Consider the following 22,029-nt stretch of genomic DNA (forward strand, 5'->3'; position numbering starts at 1 on the left):
GACCACCAGAAGGTCCTTCGGGTCACACTCTGGGAGTGGTGAGTGCAAAGGAGCAGGAGGGAACCGCCCTATGGTTTGTCTCCTGGTTTCCCTCCCATCTTCCCTGCCTTCAGGAATAGTCTGCCACCAGGGCTTGGAACTCAAACAGGAAACACGCTTTGGCTTGAAAAAGAAAGAAGCTGGGGGTGGTTTTTTTTTTTTTCTTCCCTTTTTACACAATATTATGACACCAATTTGGAAAATAAATCCCAGTTTCTCTGCTTTCCCTCCCAGGTGTTCAGAGAACTAAGAAAATAAATACCACATCTAAGGTGTGCTGCACAGGCAGCTCTGGGGGCTCTTGGAGCCACCTCTAAACAAACACACAGTCACCAGGAGAAGGCTTTGGGAAAATAAGTGCCCACTGACAACACAGAGAACCAGGAATGGAAACACAGCTTTCCACGGCCTTTCTGCCTCCTCAGCAAGTTCAGGGAGAAGTTGTCGCTCAGAGGACAACCAAGAAACCAACGTGCGCTTGCTGAGCCCTGCCAAGGAGTGTGCTCTGAGAGCCGGAGGCCGTTTTGTCTCTGTACAGGGGGACCTTTGTGCAAGTTCTCTGGAACTGGAGCCCTTTCCCTCGGCCACATCCGACCTCACCATAGGCAGGAAACCTGCAGCCTGCTCCTCGCCAGTGTCCATGAGGAAACCTGCAGGGCTGATGGAAAGGAAGGGGGATTTCTCCTTCAGTCTCAGAAAGTCCTGCTCAAGGCCTGTGGGAATGTGGAAGTTGCTGCATGAGCTAACCATACCCTTGTGGGCCCAAGGTCCATTCCGAATGTTAAGTTGGCACTGGCTCTGTTAGGGTGTATCCATTACTGAAATAGGTAGGATGTATGGCAAGGTGAAGTTTTCTTCCTGAAGGGTGGCTTTGCTTCCACTGGTTAGAGAAGAGTGTGTGTGTTTCTGTGTGTGTGTGCACATAAATGTGTGTGTGCGAGTGTGTAGGTACAGTTTCTTGCTTTCACTCTTGGCTTAGCTGCCGTTTGGCACATCGTTTAGTCTTTTGAGCGGCTCTTTCTCCTCAATGAAAAGAAGCTGCTCTTCTGGGGAGGCCCCATCATCATGGGCGCTTGGTTCTTGTGAGTGATTCTAATCTAAAGGCAAAGAGGAAGAAATGAATTAGTGGCATGCACATCTCAGTAGCCTAAGGGAGAGTGAGTCCCAGAGAAAGAAAGAAGGCCAGCTTTGGGCTGGAAGTAGTGCTATGCAGAAGGGCAACCGTCCTTGAATGGCTTTGAACTTGGCAACTCGACCCTGACTGGGCCTGGAGTTTGGCACTGCTGGAAGTGAGGGGCAGAAACACTGGGGAGAGACAGGTGTGAGCTTCCCACGTGGTGATCAGCTCACACCTGTCTTGTGTCCTTGCTATTCATAGACTCTCAGAATGTCACAGCCAGAGGAGGACTCAGGGACCTTCTCATTCAACTCCTCTGCAGGATGGACAAAGGAATTGGAGTCCAAGCCTCCAGTGGGCCTTAGCCTGGCCTGCGTTCACACAGAGAGGGCAGAACAGCCAGAGCCCTGATCTCCAGATTCCCAGCCACCATTGCTCCTGGCCATTTCTTCCGAGGCTGTGCAGAGATGTCAGCCAATTGACCGGGAGGCTTTAGTCTGACCTCTGACCAAGTAACACCAAGTGGAGAGTTCCCAAGGGAGTTCCTTTGTGTTTCCTCTTTTCTTAGCCTTCCAGGGAAGACTCTAATTTCTTTTAAAAGGATTTTTTTTTTTTTTTTTTTTTTTAGGAATTTTAGGGTTTAAAAGTGTTTTCTCCTGTAAACTTTAAGTTAATTGGAAGTGAAAGACACTGATGAAGTCTCATTTTTGCTTTTCTTCTCATCCTTATCCTCAGGCCATGGCTTCAAAATGCTTAATCTGTATCTGAATGTGGCCTAGTGATACTGCCACCTTAATAATCTGCATTATTAGTCCATCTACAATACTTATCAAGTATGGCACATGTTCAGGGTAGGAAGATGACATGGCAGCAGGAAACACTTAGGATTCAAAGACCTGAGTTTGGGTCCTGACACCTCCACTTCTTTGCTGTGAAACTTTGGACAAATCATTCAACCTTTGGAGCCAGTGCTTGCTGAACTGTAAAATGAGCATGATTACATTTGTTGTATATTTCTTGCAAAGATCATGTGATAGACTGTCACTGAAAGCCCACTGTACACTGTAAAATGGAAAGTAATTACATTGGAGGAAAAAGAGAAAGATGGATGTGAAAAGAAACAGAAACTGTGAACCCATTCTCGTGGTGTTTACATTAGTGGAAATGACAGTGTGACCCCGGAGAACAAGAGAACTCTTGAAGAGAGAGACCCATCAACAAGTTTTAATTAATGTAGGATAAACCAGGGGGTATCAAAAAGAAGGTGGGGGCCCGGCGCAGTGGCTCACACCTGTAATCCTAGCACTCTGGGAGGCCGAGGCAGGTGGATCATTTGAGCTCAGGAGTTCGAGACCAGCCTGAGCAAGAGCGAGACCCCGTCTCTACTAAAAATAGAAAGAAATTATCTGGCCAACTAAAATATATATAGAAAAAATTAGCCGGGCATGGTGGCACATGCCTGTAGTCCCAGCTACCCGGGAGGCTGAGGCAGTAGGATCGCTTCAGCCCAGGAGTTTGAGGTTGCTGTGAGCTAGGCTGATGCCACGGCACTCACTCTAGCCAGGGCAACAAAGCGAGACTCTGTCTCAAAAAAAAAGAAAAGAAGAAGGTGGGTAAGGAATGAGAAGAGTCTGATGGGAGAAATGGAAGAATTTTAAGATTTTAAGGAAGGGAAGGACATGTGCTGGTGGACAGAGAAAGAGAAGGCACTGGGTAGAGGAGCCGTGGAGGGACAGGTGAGAAGGGCAAGGGATGAGGAATGTGGCTGGGCTGGGACAGCTGGTGCAGGCTGTCAAGGGAGGTGGCAAGACTGGGTTCACGTGAAGTCATGAAGAACCACGAGAGGTGGCCTTTCATGCTGGAGAATAACAGGACAAGAAAAAGAGTTTGAGGGAAGTTATTCAACAGCTGTTGTCAGGGTGAGCTGCAGCGGGGAGTGGCTGGCTAAGAGGGCTCTACTGTGAGCCAAGTTTACATTTATAAGCCTCCAGGAAATGTAAAGGAAAGGACAGAACATTGTCCTCTCCCCCTTAAAAATTGTTCATATACTTCTAAGAATTTATTCTAAGTAAAATACAGATTATCAAAAACATAGGCAGAGATTGATATATAAGAATGCCAATTTCTATATTATTCATCATTGTGGACAATTAGCATAACCTGGTGATGAAAGCTGAAAATGACCCTCATGTTGGATTCTGCCAGCCTGGAGATCTAGAAGTGAGGTGAGTCTTTCTGTTTTGTGGTAGTCACCAGACTACCAAGGCTACATCAACACCATCTTGTATTGTGTGTCTTATTGTGGGTGTTGTGTTTATTCCACAATTCATGGAAGTGAGGCATAGACTGGAGTCTCTGACAGCACTGATCTGTGGCATGCAATTTGGCACTCTGATGATAGTGATTTGTGGCACATTCCCTTGTGGTAAGCCTCCTCTCACTCCTGAGCTCACGTGCCCATTGAGGGGAAGGACTTGGGCTTATTCATGGCAGTGTTCCCCCGAGCCAGGCAGTGCCTGCGGTGGAAGTGCTGACTGAGGCGTACACCCAAGGAGAGAGAGCCTGTCCTGGCCGTGGAGATGGCTGCGTTTGGGGCAGAGGGTGGCAGCTGGTGCAGTGCCTACATTTCCCACTGGTAGAGCCCATTTCTTTTAGATGATAGAAGACCTTTGCTTCTCCTTTTTGTCCCTCCAGCTGAGCTATTTATTTGCTTGTTAGCACCTCCAGGGCAAAGAGAAGGAAGTGAAACTCAAATCCCTTTAGTTTGTTTTTGTTTTTTCAGCGTTTCTGACAAAGGTCTTAATAGGGTAGGAGTTTGGGGCTCCTGGGTAACATGATATTTTGGTCAGCTTTGTGGATTCTGTTACTCCAGAGAACTGACAGAAGCATAAGATCATATCCTCATTTCCAGTCAAAGAGATGTCAGTCTCTTACCTCCAAATTAGGGGGCTAGTGGGTAAAATAGTTAAGAGCCTATTTTAGGAGGTAGCTGGATATGGCCAAACTCACCTTTTCCACCCCTGATAGAGAGTATCCCACATTTCTGTAGTTAAAACCCAAACTTTTTTGATAATTGGGCAAGTCAGACAGTTAACTACAGTTGATTTTCTTGGAAACCATTCATAACACTCACAACACCTGATGACCACTAAGGACAATAGCACCATGTTAGTCTTCTGCTCTCTGACAGAGAGAATTGATACAGTAGACTCTTGCATGGTAGTTCAAAATCCACAAAACTACTGCAGCATGTAATTTCCCCTTTAAAATAGAATAAAATTTTAAACTTCACTAGTGCTGGGGGTGTACTGTGTTTGGGGTGGCATTTCCTGCAAATCAACACATTTTTACTACTTTAAGAGAAGCAATAAACTGAGGGACTTCTTCCTGAATGCTGCCCACACAGGACGAAGGATTCCGATAACTCCAAGTGCGGACCCTTCTCGCACCATTTGGGAAGTGTCTGAGGTCTGCCCTAATTTTAACTGGAAAGGGAAAGGCACAAACCTGCAAGGCCTCAAATCCTTTCTGTAACATTTTAAAAAGTTAAGGAAATAGTCTGGCTTAACGTGAGCCTAAGGAAGGTGGGACAGTTTGCACAGTCTTTCAGGTCTTAGCCATCTCTGGGTTCTCTGAGGTCTGAGCATGCCCTGCTTCATGAGTGTTTCCTGCCATCAGAGACCTTCAACTGTGACTGGACAACCAGGTTTCACAAAGGATGGAGAAGTGTGTGACTTACTGATGAGTCAGGAAGTTTGACTAGATTACTGGTTCTTAAAGTGTGGTCCCTAGACCACAGCATCAGCAGCACCTTGGAACTTGTTAGAAAACGCAAATTCTCAGGCATCCAGACCTACAGAATCAGAAAATCTGGGATGTGGCCCAGAAATCTGTATTTTAAAACTCTTCCAGGTTATTTGGATGTATACCCAAGTTTGAGAATCACCGGACTAGATAACTAGGATCATTTTCAACTTTGAGATTCTACTATCATCTGACTCTGGGAGAAGATTCTAGATTTTGAAGCTCGAATTATGCTACCTAACTGTGATGGTGAAGCATGAGAGTGCTGCAAGCATGAGATAAGTTTTCTTAATGAACATATATTTTATATACATATATTGCTATGTATAACAAATATATGCTCATTTTTAAGAATTTTGAAAATACAGAAAATTTAAAAATCTCATAGAAGTAATAACTGTTAAACTTTTTGATACGCTGTTTTCAGTTTCTTTCCATGCTTATATGTTTTTAATAAAATTGAAATCAGCGCCTTAATCAGCTGTTTTGATTTAATAGATCACAAGCATTTTTGATGTCATTAAATATTTATTAACTAAGATTTTAAATGTCTCAAAATGATTCCATATGATGACTCTCACATAGCTTACTGAACCCTTTCTGTAACTGTTGAGCTTTTTAGTAATTTCCAATTTTTTGTTATGATGAATAATATGGAAATTAGCATTCTTATATATCAATCTCTGCCTATGGTTTTGATAATCTGTATTTTACTTAGAAAAAATTCTTAGAAGTATATGAAAAACTTTTAAGGGGCAAAGTAAATGAACTGGATCAATGTATATTAATATTTGTAGGGGTTCTTGTTACATAGCTCCCAGTGCTTTCCAGAATGGCTGTACCTGTCTACACTCTTGCCTCACTGCATGAGTGTGCTGGTCTCACCACACACTTGACAGCAATGAATATTATCTTAAGACAAACAAATAAAAACACTGTGCTAATTGATAAATGAAATATGGCATGGCTTTCTGTTTTAATTTTAAAATCTTTCCTTTCTTAAAAAACTTGTGATATTAAATATTATTACACAGGTTTATTAGCCCAGGGCATTTCTTTGGCAATGTGTCTGTTCACTATTGCATTGTTAGTATTTTTTTTCTGTTGGATTCTAAGAGCTGGTTTCTTTATACCTTATAGGTATTAGCCTGCTCTTTGAGAGAGCTATTGCACACATCTTGCTCTTAGCCTTTTAAATATGTATACTGATTCTTGACTTGTAGAAATTAAAAATGGTTAATAGGCAAATATGTCATTTTTTTCCTTAGAAGGTCCCTGCCCACAGTGTAATTGGAATCATCTATTTTTTTTTTCTTCTGAGAGCTAGTAACAGAATTGGAGGGGTTTTTTTTTGTTTTGTTTTTGGAATATAGTTTGAGGTGAGAAGTTGGTATATAATGATATTTCCCAAACAGACAATTTCTTGGATGTCATATGTTAAACAATTCATTTCCTTCTAATTAATTCATGATCTTTCTTTTTCCTCCATTAGTTTTATATACTAGGGTTTCTAAGGACTCTCTTCTGTACTATGAATTTATCCATCCAATATCATGCCAATAGCACATTATTCAAATTATTGTGGCTTTATAATTATTTTAGTATCTTGTGAGAAGTCCTTTTTCATAGCTCTTTTATAAAATGCCCTGGGAATTGCATTGTTTTGTCAAGTTAAAAAATCAATTGCATTGGGATTTTGGGATCCCTGTTTAGGAACATGGGATGTTTTTCTGTGTTCACATCTTTTTTTTTTTTTTTTAATTGGCTAAGTCTCATAGTTATTTTCCATTTTCCACAATTCAGTTTAGTATTTTATGTCTTTCTGATGTTATTATGCTATTTGAAGTTTTTTCTATTATAGTCTTTGGATTGGTTATTGCTGGTATATAGAAAAGCTATTAATTTTTGTCTACTTTTCTATAGTCCTTAATTGAACAAATTTATCCTATGAGGTTTTCAGTTTATTCTATTAGCTTTCTATGTACATAAGCATATCATCTACAAATAATTACAGTTTTGACTCTTTTCCAAATAGTTTTATTTCTTTTCTGCTTCATGCATATTGTATTGGCTAGAACTTCCAAATAATGTTAGTGTACATGTCCATGATTTTAATGAGAATTCCTCTAGTGTTTTACTATTAAGTAAAACATTAGTTATTGGTTTAACATAGGGGGTATCTTTCTGATTTTAGTTTTCTAGCAGTTTTTATCTTTAAAAATCAGAAATGTTGAATGTAACTGAATACTTTTGGGTCATCTACTTATATTACCATGTAATTTTTAATTCTAAATTAATATTAGAAGACTTTTCATTCCTTTGATATGCTCTGAGGGGTGAATGATTCTTTAAACATACTATTCAATTCTATCTACCAGTACTTTAACTAGAATTCTTATATCATATTCATATTTGAGATTGGTCTGTATCTTTTTATTTTTAATTGTAATTTTTGTTAAGTTATTGTATCTGTCTTCATTTTATAAAATGAATGGGATATCTTTCTACCTTTGTCTATACTATAGAGCAGTTTACCTAAATATTTATTTTCTAAAGGTATGGAAAATCTCACCAGTAGGACCATCTGTTTCTTTCTTTTTTTTGTTTTTTTTGAGACAGAATCTCACTCTGTTGCCAGGGCTAGAGTGCCATGGCATCAGCCTAGCTCACAGCAACCTCAAACTCCTGGGCTCAAGCAATCCTCCTGCCTCAGCCTCCCCGGTAGCTAGGACTACAAGCGTGTGCCACCATGCCCAGCTAATTTCTTTCTATTTTTAGTAGAGATGGGGTCTTGCTCTTGCTCAGGCTGGTCTTGAACTCCTGAGCTCAGGCAATCCTCCCACCTTGGCCTCTCAGAGTGGTAAGAGTACAGGCGTGAGCCACTTTTGAAAACTTTTATAGAAGATGTCATATCTTCTCAGCAGGCTCATGAAAACTCTCCCTCTAGTAGAAGACAACTTGATGTTCTGAGGGGCTCAGACTAGCAGGTTATTGAGGTATCTGGATACTCCACTAGAGGGAAGAAGCCTAGAAGCACAATTTTTGTCTTTTGAAATTTGCACATTTGTGACAGCACTGAGGGTATTACTCATATAATGTCCCAGTAGAGTCCCTGAAAATCAGGACGATGGTCTGTCTTCACTGCAGAGTTTGAAGCTGGGTTTCTAACTGAGAACAAACTAAGAGGGAAGGATGCATGGCTCTTGTAGTAGTGCTAAAAGGAGAGCTAACATATTGATAGACTCGGTAAGTCAGGGAATGGGGATGTTCCATTTTTTTTTTGTTTGTTCATTTGTTAAGTCCTCTATTTGTTATTCAACACGTATTATTGTGCAACTATTACAAACCAGGCACAGTGCTGGGTTGTGGATGATAATGCCATAAACAAAATAGATAACCTGTGTGGTGAGTCTTTCAGTGGAGTTTTCAGGTAGTTCCTCAGGGCTGTGGTTGCACCTGTGGTAAATAAGGTGTGTCTGTGCACGTGGGAATTCTCTCCTGGGAGCTCCAGTGGTCAGAGCCACGGGCTGGAAATTGTAGGGTAAGTGTGCAGGTTTGGCTTCCACATAAGGAAGCATTTTCTAACAATTAGACTGTTCATCAGCAGAACAGTCTTCTTTTTGAGGTGGTAAATTCCCAGCCACTGGAATGAGTCAAGCTGAGGCTGTCAAGGACACTGTGGATGAAGTCTCAGAATTCACCAGTTAGAATTATGAGCTCCTTGTGGACGGGTCTGTGTCTCATTCGGTTTTGTAATTGGCGCCTCACAGTGCCAGGCACACAGCAGTCATTCAGTAAAAGCTTGGCAGGTAAATGAGTGGATGGATGAATAGAGTGGAAGAGGGGCTACTTTAGTTAATCTTCCAAGGTCCCTGCAACTCTGAGATTCAGCGATTTCATATTGAGTCAGTGCCCAAAGGGGTTTGACTTAATATGAAAAATAAATAAAGCTTTTCATCCTCATTGCAAAGATTGGCAAAACTTACCGTGCAACATGGCTGCATCCAGGGCTCGCCATCCACTTGCATTGGCAGCAGCTTGTTAGTCCTGGAACCCAGAAAACCAAAGAACACAGTAAGCTTCTTGGAGTTGGAGAATCAAGATTGTTCCCAGAAGGAAAACAGAAGTGGGAAGGCCTTATCTGTCTATCTAGTAGTGTTTCTCTAAGACTTTCCTGGGGAGCTTGTTAAAAATAGATTTCTGGGCCCACCTCAGGGATTCCGACCTGGCGGGTCTGGGGCTGGGGCCTGGCCCAGGGATCTGCATTTTAAAAAGCAGTATGGGCGATTCTATTGCCTTGATCCTCAGACCCCACTTTGAGAAACACTGCTGTGAGTAAGCAGTGACATCTGCAGAAGTGTGGGGAACAGCGGCCAGCAGGCATGACAGCACTGCTGAGCAGACCCTCCTCAGTCAAACAGTCAGCCAGAGGGCCTGCAGTTGGTGCCAAAACCCCGCTCTGCAATGGGAAGGGGCCTGGTCTCTATGTTGAGTGAGAGGTTGCATCATGTCAATGAGGTAACGTCTCCAACCCATACAAGGTACAGCTCAGGTCTGAGTGTGTCTCGCCTTCCACTTGGTCCGAATCGCTACCCTTTTTTATCTCCTGAACAGCAGTGTACTCTGGGGTTGCATGAACTTGGCCCTGGCTTAGCAGGGAAAGAGGGTTATCCAGGAATGTTGCCTCCGTGGGTAGGAGGAGAGGAGAGGAGAAAGTGTGGCTTTCTTGCTTGGGACAGGGCTTCTTTAGCATGTGGATTCTTAAAAGGAGAGAGATGAGGTCTTCTGACTTCCTTCTGTAAAAGAGCTATGAATTCCTAACACGTTGCCTCTGGGAGAAAAGGCAGGCACTTTCGGAGGCCTCTGGTCTGGGTGAGCGGGGAACAGGTTGCACCCACTGACCGAGAAGCCCTCACCTGGGTTTGGCATCTGCCCTGTTTTTGAAATTATGAAACAAAGCTGCGTTTTGATGTGATGATTCTCTGACTGACCCTGAGGATATTTAATAATAAAAGCAATAAATCTAATAATAAAAACAAATAATAAGAGGAGAGAGTGGCATTTTGCTCCTTCGAGCTGAGGGGAGTATTTGGGAACTGCCCAGGAGGATGGGGCTCCTGGCTCACCCCCTCCGCTTCTATCTGGAAATAGACCTACTGAATATAAGGGAAAATTCCTGCCCCTTATCCACGGCTTCTTTGATTCCTCAGGGATGAGGATATTATGTTCTCTGCAGTCTGCGTAAGTTATGGCTTAGATATGCTCCCAGACTGGACCTGCTCAGTATGACAGTCCTGGAGAAAGGACAGGGCTAGAGAGATTAATTTGGAAAACAGGGGCCCCATCACAACAGCTCAGAAATAAAGCGGAGCAAAGCTCTGGGGAATAGGAAAGACAGAGAAGGCAAAGAGAGGGAACGAAGAAAAGGGGTTAGTGGACTAGACCTTCAGCTAAGCGCCATCAGGGAGCAGGCTGCGGAACCTCTCTGAGGGATGCAAGGTAGTGCCACGAGCAGAGCAGAGTTTCTCGAATGTTCTCTGATGACACTTGCCCAAGAGGTTCTGGGAGAAAAGGGTTCGGGGGTCCAATAGCTTCAGGAAACCCTGCGAGCTGTGGTCCCCTCTGGGAGATCTCCAAGGCATATTAATAGATTTGACACATAGCAATCAAATGGAAAAAGGAAAGGAATAAAGACTTCTGAAACAATCAGGTGGGGAAAGAATCTGAGACAAAATGTGACCAGTTACATTGATTAAACAGAGACTGAAATCTGAGGATCCCCTTGTGAGACCCCACCTCTTCCCGGAGCCTGCAGCGGCTAACCCCTGTGATCTACCCCTGAAAACCTGTCATCCTCTTCGTCAATTAAGACAGGCTTGCTGATGTTGATGGTTTAGCATACAAAGACATGCAGTAAATAGCATTTCCAAGGCCACTATCCGAGAAAGAGCAGAACAGAGTACCTGTTTTGTTTTTTAATTTAAATTGGTGGTTTGTTTTTTTTTTTTAGAGATAGTCTCTCACTCTGTCACCCAGGCTAGAGTGTAGTAGCCCTGATCATATCTCCCTGCAACCTTGAACCCCTGGGCTCAAGCACACCTGTTTTTTATGAGTGTGCCCTCTAGCATACATCTAATATTTTAACTTGTAAAGTAAAAAAGGCAAGGAGTTGGACCTTTGGTTCTCTGGACCTCTTAATCTTATATTCCTGTTTGGAGAATTTCACCACATCATTTTTTTAAGAGAACAACAAATTGATTGTGGTGGATCCTCCAGGTGATGCCCTGAATGGTTGCATTATTTAATATCATGCTTGGGGAATGGTGTACGAAGACGTTCTTTACAAATGTTATCAAGCTTCTGTGCCCCACTCTCCCTGCTCTGAAATCCAAAGATGGCTTTCTGGTTGTTGTCTGCAAGAAGGGGCAGTGGGGAGCCTGGAGACTACCAAGGAGAGAGGAGGCATACCTGATGGTGACAGACGAGCACTGTGCCAGCCTCCTGCCCGCACTCTTCAGGCCGGTGTAGATCTGCCCCATCTCCATGGCTCCCTCCAGCCCCACCACTTCAAGGAGCTGGTCACTGAGGTCTGCAGAGTGAGACAGCAAAAGCAGCACATACACATCGTTCTGTTCCTCAGGCAGATTCTGGCCAGAAAGTCTGGTCCCCAGATGGCTAGCCCAGGTCTGTCAGTATCTTTTCATCTCCCACCAAACAGCTTTTTCATATTCACTCTCAATAAGGCATTTCCCCAAAGGTCAAAAAATATACCTTTTCATGAACAGAAACCTGGTTCTAGAGAAAAAAGGTTTTGATTCAGAACATTAATATGCATCCAGTAAATAGGCTGCCATACCAAGAAGCCTCTTCAAGTGTAGAGTAGCATCAGTGATGAACCAGCTATTTCTGAAATAATTTTTGACCCCCTCAGTACAGCTAAAACACATCAGTTTGGGACTAGGACAGGATGAAATGTTGACGAAGGCCATTATCTCTAGCTAGATCAAGTCTCTCTTCTCTGAAGGTCTGAATAACATCTTGGCCCCACTGGCGATGATGGATGGTTAATTAATCTCAAATTTGGCCTGTGGTAAGCCACTGGTGAGCCAGCCTCCTTGGATACCCTCGGGAAAGTCAGTGACCTCTTTCAGGACACCAGGTGCCTAATGAAAGCCAAGGAAAAGACTATTTCACCTACAGCAGATTATTGTGGGCCCCCAGGAGAAAAGGAGGGGCAGAAAATATGAGGCTCAGGTTCAGAGTCACTCAGGATCGATGGCCTCCCACGGTGGCAGTTGCATCTGATTCAGAACCTAGGAGTTTTTGTCAGAGTTCCTAAGGCTTGGATTATCCCTGCCCAGTTTCCTGTGAAAGCAATGGCAGGATTAATGTTTGATGTTGAGCCCAAGACTCACTGTTACAATACAATTTTTGTTTATTTAAAACAGAAGCAAAATAAAAAGGCAGATTTTTTAAAAGCTTCCATTCCTTTGCCTAACCAAGGCAAAAGTACCTTTCTCATAAGTTGTGGCTAATCACCAAAGTCCTATTAATATCCACAAACTTTAAAAGGAGGCACAAGCCTCCCCGAGTACTCATGTCTATGTTAACGCTTTTGTTTATTTAACACATGGCTTCTGTCTTCTAAAGTGCTTCCTGGTATAGCACTTTAGAAGTTTATTTGTTAAGTTTGTTTGTTAAGATTGGCAAGGAGATATTTGGGTTCCTCTTTACTCTTTTGTTTAGAAGGCTATTGTTTAAAAAACACTCTCTTGACGGATGTATTTCTAATGAAGACAGTTAAACAAACCATTGGGCTGACCACAAATGTGTCAACATTGCTACAGTCTAAACTACCGATGATCACTAACGGTCATCAGCTGCCATCAGATACACAAATCACATTAGTGTTTCTGTGACAGGCACATGGCTTTTCCCCTCCGCATCTGTCAACACTCCCGTTCTTCTCCAGTTACTCCTTTCTGCACATTTGTGAAAAAAATATTGTCTCTTTTAGGCTCTCCATCTCATTTGGACTTGGAACAAGAAGCCATGGAAGAGTAATGTTAGTTGAGGAGAATGCTCCAGGCTCTCTGAAGGAGTTTGGACCTAATAAACAACGAATGTCTAAACCTCTAGTCACGTAATTAGTCCCCTTCTTACCAAAGAGGGTTGACTAACCATTGGATGTCTTAGCTTACCATGTCATTCTAATAGTGTCTGTGAAAACAACGTGAGCTACGAATGTGAGAGAGAGAGAAGAAAAGGAGGAGAGAAATGTACAGAGTGCGTCTAGGGGTGAGGAGGGTGGAGGAGTTATGCTGGGGTAGGAGAAAGGAGGAGAAAAGAGAAGCAGAACTTTTTAGAAGATTCTCTAGTGGCAGAGACAGATGTCTTATAAAATGTTGCTCTTGTACCAGGCTTTGGTATCTTGCAGTGTTGTAATAGTTCACTGTTTTCCCTCCTCAAAACATTCGCTGGTAACAAAATGTTCTAAGAAGCAGGGGACTTAATAGACTCAAGTGTTTCAGCTTTACAATGTCTTGGTCTTTTAACAAATTTTCCTGTTGAATGGCTTTAACTCTGAAGTTGTTATCACTTCCCACACATTACCTTGCAGCTATCACTTCCCACACATTACCTTGCTTCCTGGCTCTGGAAGAGAAGTAATGAAGGCTGATCTCATCAGCATGGGTGGGTGGGTGGGGGCAGGGGCTCACACAGATGCAGGACTGAGGAGGCGAATGTAGGGGAAGGGGCTAGGATTGTGGCATGCTTTGTGTCATTCTGCCTTTGATTTTGTACTCCAAATTTTCCCTGGCATAGAGAGGCTAGGATGACTACTACGGAGGCAAGACTGGACTGCTCTTCTACTTTCCTACTATTGCCTAGCTGATCTTTCTTTCAGCTTCCTAGAATGCCTGCCAAGAAGCCCTGAGGTAAAGAAATCTGTTTAACCCTGTTTCCCAAATTTATCGGACCACAAGACCCTTTTTTGTGTGTGATACCTTAAACAGTCCATGATATTAGCTGTTGACTGAAATGCACTTTGGGAAATTTTGGCATCACTCAATCCTCTTTACTTCCTCTATCACAGAGGTACTTAGGTACAAATTAAATTTGGAGCTAAAATGAAAGAGAAAAGAATGCAGGTCAGTGTCTAGGCATACAGAACAATTAATGTTCAGGACACAGATCCAGGCTCAGGACATCTGGTAAACCAGTGTCTGTTACCTTAGGCACCAACGATTCAGAGTGTGATTCTGGCAATCCGTGTCATCTCTATATTATCTTTACACTCTTGAACTCACTGTTGTTTAAGATGGGATGTGTATGCACCTTAGTAAGACAGAAATTCACTCACTCATTCATTCAGCAGTTACTGAGTAACAACTATGTGCCAGACACTGTGTTAAGAACTGGCGATACAAAATGTTCTATTCTTGAAGGTCTCTTCCCTAAGAGGGAGAAAGAGAGTTGAGTGCAAAAAATGTTGTAATTGAACTATAGGATCAAGGAAGCTCAAGTGACTGATTCTGACTGGGCAAATTACAGAATGAAAGTGTCACAGTTACTTAAGGAAGGTCTTGGAGGATGAATGAATGCCAAGGTAATTTGCTGGGTTGAAAAGAGGAAGGAGGGAGGACATTCCAGGCATACGGACGATCATGTGTGGGGTTGGAGAGTCACAGGATGGAGGAAAAGAAATTAATTTAACCAATAAACCCACCTGGCGAATTCATTGGAAAATATAAAAAGTATTTTTCCCAAAGGAGAATTACTGTCCAGAGACTGTTTTTTTTTTTTTTTGCCATAGCTAGAGGAAGAGGATCTCTGGGTCAGTATAAGCTTGGTGCAGTCACAGAGCTGGGCCTTTCAGTATTGCCCTTACTTGTTCCTTGGTAACAAAGCCTTGTGCAGTGCTTTACGTGCAGCGAACACATAGTATACGCTCTCCAGCAAAAGAAGAAGATAAAGAATGGGAAAATGAGAAAAGGAGTATGTGGAAGCAAAGGAGGAATAACAAGGGTGACAATAGCATCCCAAGCTGGCCCATTTGGGTCAGCCTCCAGTATGCAATTTTGTAAACACAAATCTGGTCATGTCATTCCCCACACCAAAAGTCCCCAACATAACGCCAAGTGCTAGAGAAAAGAAGATGTGGCATGCGTACTTTCACACTGATAACGTAAAACAGCAGAAAACTAAGAATCTAAAATTTTCATGCTGCTTGATACACTAATTTCTTTCTTGGTATTGATCATAAGAATCATTGACAGAACCTAAGTGCATACAATGTGCATTGTGGCATCATATAACAGTGAAATCTCCCTGCCCTCATTTCAACCTGTATGGGAATAGTTGGAAAAGTGACATGGTATCCTTATGATGGAATTTTTTGCTGCCATTAAAAATATTTACAAAGTTTCAAGAACAGTTAAGTATGTTATTTGTTACAATGTTTTGTTTGTTTTAAATTTTTTAGAGACAGCATCTTGCTCTGTCATAGCTCACTACAGCCTTGAACAAGCCTCCCTAGTAGCTAGGACTACAGGCATGTACTACCATGCCTGGCTAATTTTTAAATTTTTTGTAGAGACAGGATCTCACAATGTTGCCCAGGCTGGCCTTGAACTCCTGGCCTCAAGTGATCCCCGCCCCCACCCCAGCCTCCCAAAGCCCTGGGATTACAGGTGTGAGTCACTGCACCCAACCAGTTATAATGTTAATTGTGAAGGCAGGATATAAACTTACTTATATAGCATGCTCTCAACAAGGTAAGACTATGCATAGAAAATGTTAACAGTGGTGAGTTCTGGGTAATTAAATTAAAGGTAATTGTTATTTTCTTCTTTTTGCTTTTCTGGGCATTTCCTATTTCCTATAAGTGTGCATTAGTGTCATAACTTAAAAGCCATGTTAAAAACCTATCCACTGCTCTTCATAGTTATAAAGATGATGCTACATCTCCCTGGTCTGGTGCCTAAGGCCCATCCCCATGTGTTAAGGGGCTGCTCCTGCAGTTTTACTTCTTGTCCATGTAGGGCTAAGTACCTGCTCTAGACATACACTGCATGTCACTCCCCAGGTAAGCCCCACTGTTCCCCTACTTTGTGCTTTTACATATACTCTACATATACTCTCTCCCACTTTCACTTGGCCATCAAGATCCAGGTGAAGGGCCATCAATTTTAAGAAGCTTCCCTGGACTTCTGTTGCCTGCAGTTTGATTTAGATACTTCTCAAACTCTCCCAGACAGATACGGTCAAAGAGAGAACAAGGGGATTGATACTACTGGCCATGAGCAGGAGATGGCTGCAGTAATTATTGTACCATAGGGTCTAGGTTGAACAGAGGAGATGAAATACTGGATGAAAAGGGAGAAGGCAAGTAAGAGACTCGATGAGTTTTAGAAACAGGTGTCCTGAAACGGTGGGAGAGAGGGTTGGAAAGAGGCGCTGTGAGCATTGCTAATCGATGACAAGTTCCTCCTGTGGTCCCAGTGGTGGGCAGCTAAAGTGGACGGTGGCGATGGGGATTACAGTCAAGGAGAAATGAGGCTAGGTCAGTGGTTCCTAAACTTTGCTGAGTGTTAGATTTAACTGGGGAGATTTGAGCAATAATTATGCCCAGGTCTTCCCTATATCAGTTAAATCAGAATGTGTGGTGGCGGGAGCTAGGCATGAGTATTTGTTTTTAAAGATCCCCAGGAGACTCCAAAATGCAGCACAGTCTGGGAACCACTGGGCCAGGTTATTGGGTGGATCATCCCATTGGCCGGTGGTTCTCAGAGCAGGGTCTCCAGCCAGCAGCTTCAGCACCACCTGGGAACTTGTTAGAAATGCAAATTCTTGGGCCCCACCCCAGACCTACTCAATTAGACACTCTGGGGGTTGGGCCCAGCAGTCTGTGTTCTAACAAGCCCTCTGGAAGATTCTGAGGCATACTTAAGTTTGAAAACTTAAGCCTTAGGCAATAAAACTGCTCAAAACATATGCAGAAGTTGGAGCAAAGAAGAATATAAACAAGTTACTTCCTGACTGCTTTGATCTACAGCTTTTTCAATTGAAAATTTGAAATAATAATATTGACCTCAAAATGGCAGACTTTATGTTAAAGTGGTTGGCACACAGTGGGCACTCAGGATATATTTGTTTCACTTTTCTTTTTCTCCACACTCACCCTGACAACTCCCAATGGTCTATCTGCCTTCACAAGTCCCTAAACCATAATATTAGGGCTGAAAGCACTTTCTTAAATTCAGTGTTCTTCATAGTTTTAACCTCTTTGCAAAGACTGGAAATCAAGTGAGCTTTAGATTAAATAAGCATCCCACTCTATCATTTTTTCCCCCTTTAATCTATTTCCTGATTCTGCTCCCTTTTCTCCTTCTTTTATTTCAACAGCTCATTTGGATTTTATTTCCTTAGCCCTGCCCACTGTCTGGAGGAGGGGCCAGAGCTCAACATTGAGGGGTAAAGGCTGGCAGCTCACTTGTACCTAAAAGGTACATCTGACCTGTCCACTCTCCCTTTAGACCCTTTGGGAACTCTGGATGCCAAAAAAAAAAAAACAGTGCCCAAGTTCCTTAGCCAGGTGTGCAAGTATCCCTGTGCTTGAAGAACTCCTATTTAGCCTCCTGGGATTATCCTAGGCACCTGTTCCTTCTCTTGTGCTCAGTTAGTGGATCTCACCCAATGATAATTGTCTCTGTACATACCACTCCCTCAACTCCATTGTGAGATGAAGGCAGGATTGTGTTCTTGTTTTGTTTATCTTTGTACCCCCAGGAACTAGCCCAGCCTTTGGTATATAGAAGGTTCCCAATAAATGTTTGTTGAATAAATTGAAAAAGATACATGCTTTAGTGTCAACAACTTTGACAGGTTTGGTCCAAAGAAGGAAAAAGATAATGATTAATAATAAGTACAGTCACTCCTCAGTATCCACGGGAAATTGGTTTAGGACCCCCGCAGATGCTCAAGACTCTTATGTAAAATGGTGTAGTATTTGCATATAACCTACATACATCCTCCCGTATACTTTAAATCCTTAGATTACTTATAATACCTAATACAATGTAAATACTCAGTAAACAGTTGTTTAGGGAATAATGACAAGAAAAAAGTCTGTACATGTTCAGTAGAGCTGCAACCATCCATTTTTTAAAAAATATTTTTGACCCGCAGTTGGTTGAATCCATGATGCAGAACCCACAGATACAGGGATCCGACTGTACTTGCCCAGGCTGAATTAGGTCGCAGGCTTTCCATGAATTAGCTTACTAAACCCGCATATAGTGGACAATGACGACCCAGCCTGGTTTTTACCTATCTCCCTTAATGTGTCTCTTTTTTGCCCATTCTCATCCTGGTTGCTGGTGCAGATTAATGAAAATTCAATCATTTAAGATACAAGGGAAACTCTGGGTGTCCTGATTTGAGCTCTTCTTTTGCAGTGCCTTTGGGAGGTGCGGGATATCCTTAGTCTAAGAGGATGTCTTGCTACCCTCAATCCCACTCCCCTCCACTTCCCCTTCCATCAGCACACCAGGGTGGTTCAGGTCTGGGAGCTGCAACGGACCAGCCTGGGGAATCAAGCAACCCTAAATGGAGGTGCTGAGTCCCTGACTACATGACGGAACTAAGAGAGTTTCTAAACCATACCACCAGAGTGGCAAGGAGGCCTGCCCCATACCTTAGAGTATCTGCGTACTGCAGTGAAACCTGTGGGCACTATCCCTTTGGCAGGGTTACAGCAGCACAGGCAAACTAAGATGTTAGTTGTGATTGCTTTGGGCTGGAATCCTATGAGTCCGGTGGATAACACTAGTTAGCTAATGTTGATCTTGTGATCTTACCAGCAGGGGTATGCATCTTCTTGATTACAAGTGCAAATGGGAATCTGTCACTAAATAAATGGCCTCTGGTAGACAAATTGGAGTCACAAATGTAAAGGAAAAAGCTGGGGAGCTCTTCACTCAGTCCTTAAACATGGGGCTAACAGCTTAATTGTGGTGTCATTTAGGGTAGGTCATTTGTTCCCTCTGAGTCTGTTTTCATATTTCTGAAATAGGGGCTGTATTAGTCTGCTCAGGCTGCCATAACAAACTACCACTGGCTGGGGGGCTTAAACAACAGGTATCTATTTTCTAACAGTTCTGGAAGCTGGAAGCCCAAGATGAACGTGCCAGCAGGGTTGGTCTCCTCTGAGGCCTCTCTCCCTGGCCGGCAGACGGCCGCCCTCTTGCTGCCTCTTCACATGGTTGCCCTCTGTGCTGTGCACCCCTGGTGTCTCTCTCTGTCTCTCTTTGTGTGTCCAAGTCTCCTCTTCTAAAAAGGACACCAGTCAGATTGGATTAGGGCCCACCCCAACAGCCTGATTTTAACTTAATTACCTATTTAAAGGCTCTAACTATAGTCACACTCTAAGGTTCTGGGGTTAGGGCTTCAGTATATGAAATTGGTGGGGTGAGGAGTTCAGTCCATAACAGGGATAATAATAAAATCTACTTCACTGGGTTATTTTGAGAACAAAAGAGATAAAGAATATGAAGGTGTTCCATAAACAGCAATGTCCCTTATCATTGTGCTCCTGAGAAGCTGCCATGTGCTGGGGGTATGTGGGACCTTCTCACCCTTCTCAGAAAGAAAGGACACAAGCCCAACTCTGCTCTACAGTGGGGCCAGGTTCAGTCCCCCCAGCCTGCACAGATGTGTCGTAGCTGGCTGGCCTCTCTGCAGACTTGACCTGTCAAGGCTGCGGCAGGCATCTCCTCAAGCTCCTCTCCTGGCCCCAGATTTCCATGGAGATGAGCCATGTGCCCTTGGCTGCTCAGGCACCCAAAGCCTAGCAAAGCCCAGCACTGATCAGCTCATCTAAGCTTCCCACTGGGACCTGTCTGCACAGATGAAACACTGCTCCTGGCTAAAGAGCTTCAAAGCACAGCTCAGAGGCACTGCAGCCTGAAAAAGGCCTGGGGGTGGGGAAATGGAAAGAATCCCAACAGACTGTCTTGATCTTCTGCAGGGGAGGGAGCTCTGGGGTTCCCCAGGCACAAAAGAGTGAGTAAGGAAGGAAGGTGCTAACTGGCCAGACAGGATCCCCGCCCCTCATGTTTCCACCTGGCCTCTCAAGGCACCGGGCCCACAGGTATCTCAACCATAACTAACCTGAACAATAATCTATGACGAATGCTTTGCCTAGAGAAACTGACCTAGTCACGAGGAGAGGGGCAGAGGGCCCCTTGCCTGCAAACCAAACAGGCAGGAAGGCTCGTTCCATGGGCTTCTATAAACCCAGCACAGAGAATGAACCCCTGCAACAGGTTGTTTCAGTCTAACTCTCAGCCACTCACTTGTCACTTGGGAGAAGGCTCTTAACTTCTTTGAGTCTGTCTTTTATCTGAAAGCACAGATATAATAGCTCACTGGCAGGGTTGTTGTGAGGTTTGAAAGGGACGCCGTCAAGTGCCCTGTGCAGATGGGATCGGGTGGGAGCAGCACACAGAAGGCCCTCAAGAAACACTGGTGTTACTGTGATTTTGTTTCCTTAAAAAGGGATATCCTTGGGAAGTTCTGTCTTTGCTACACAGCAAGTCATAGCCTTCTGTAGATGGTAATTATGTAGCTCAGAGAAGGTAGTGGAGGAAGAGGAGAGGATGGGAGGGTGGAAGGGGGGAGGGGAGGAGGGAATGGGGAGCATGGAGCGGGTGCTGAGGAAGAGAAAAGCAGAGACTGTATAGGGCAGAGATACTGTGACCTTGAGATTTAGGGTGACTGCCCCTCTGGCAGGTGAAGCATCTTTATTTCTATTTTTTTTTAACTATAGAAGACAGAGGAATCTCAGCCTTTTATTTAAAAAGGAGTTCTTTTCTTTTCCTTGTAGCTCTTTCTCTGTGTGTGTGTGTGTGTGTGTGTGTGCGCGTGTGTGTGTGTGTGTGAGAGAGAGAGAGAGAGAGAGAGAGAGAGAGAGAGAGAGAGAAGGAGGGAAGGAAGGAGGGAGGGAGGAGAGAATCCCACCATGGTCCAGGGTGCCTTCTCTTGTTCTGGGTTGAGCAAGGAGGGAGAAGAGCAGGCTCTGGAGATCTTTAAGGCATGGGTTTGACACTCCTGGTCCAGCTGGGTACGCCTGTCTTTTGTGCCATGCCCTGCATGTGCCATACACTGGCTCTCAGGTTTCTTCTACTCTCAGGGTCTAAAGGGCCCATCAAGGCATTAAGAGTGGCCGGAGGGCATGGAGTGGCCTTTGACTCTGGGTGATCCTTTTGTGGAGGGACGGAAGGAGATGCGGCCAAGAGCCACTGCTTTCTGAGGCAGAGAGAGACTGCAGGCCTGAGGGGAGGGAGTGTGTTGGCCCAGCAGCAGGCGCTGCAATTTCGGTGTCTGTTCTGGCTCTGCCTAGTTGTGTGACCTTGGGCAAATCACCTCCCTCCTCAGGGCCTCAGTTTCCCCTGATTAGGGATGGAGGCATCCTCTCCCTAAGGTCTATCTGAGCTCTTCCAACCCAGATGGAGGCTGGATTTCCTGGCTGTCTGGATCAGGGGCAGACTGGCAGCCACCTCACCTGTCCTCACACTGCGGGGAAGACAGAGCGCTCAGTGCAACCCTACGCTGAGGCAGGAGAGCGAGCAATGCAGGCACACAGTGGCCATTGTTGTTGGTTCCTGAAAGCCTGCTTGTGTGGTGGGCAGGGCGGGAAAAGGGTGCTGCCCATTCTGTGTGGTGATATCTCCTAGGGTTAGCCAGGGCTCTGACGACGGCGCTGTGCACTGGGGGAGGTGGGCTTCAGGGGGAGAGGCAGTGTGTCGCCAGGGTCGTGCGGTAGAAAGTGAAGGTCTGACATCATCATGCCTCTAAGAGAAACAAGGGTGAGAATGATCTGGTAGTTCCAGTGAGGACCATTGCTGGGCATAGACCCTAGGCAAGGCCTAGAGCTTTACAAAGTTTTTTCTTTCAATTCTTGTGGTAACTCTGTTATAAACTACTATCCCAACATAAAAACATAGAAACTACTATCCCAGAATAAAAAAAAAACAAAAAACTGTGAGGCTCAGAGAGGTTAAGAA

The 22,029-nt window shown here is 43.9% G+C and overlaps 1 protein-coding gene across 1 annotated transcript in view; it reads right to left on the reverse strand.

Moving 5' to 3' along the window:
* Positions 1–214: 214 nt before the first annotated feature.
* Positions 215–22,029, reverse strand: part of DGKG (diacylglycerol kinase gamma) — a 147,584-nt gene continuing 125,769 nt past the window's right edge. The window contains exons 22-24 of the mRNA XM_045539865.1: positions 11,429–11,549; positions 8,947–9,007; positions 215–1,136 (exon numbers count right to left, since the gene is read on the reverse strand). Coding sequence (XP_045395821.1) covers positions 1,038–1,136; positions 8,947–9,007; positions 11,429–11,549 — 281 coding nt within the window. The 3' untranslated portion in view covers positions 215–1,037. The remainder of the gene's footprint in view (positions 1,137–8,946; positions 9,008–11,428; positions 11,550–22,029) is intronic.

This window comes from Lemur catta, chromosome 1 (assembly GCF_020740605.2).
Source record: "Lemur catta isolate mLemCat1 chromosome 1, mLemCat1.pri, whole genome shotgun sequence".
NCBI lineage: Eukaryota > Metazoa > Chordata > Mammalia > Primates > Lemuridae > Lemur > Lemur catta.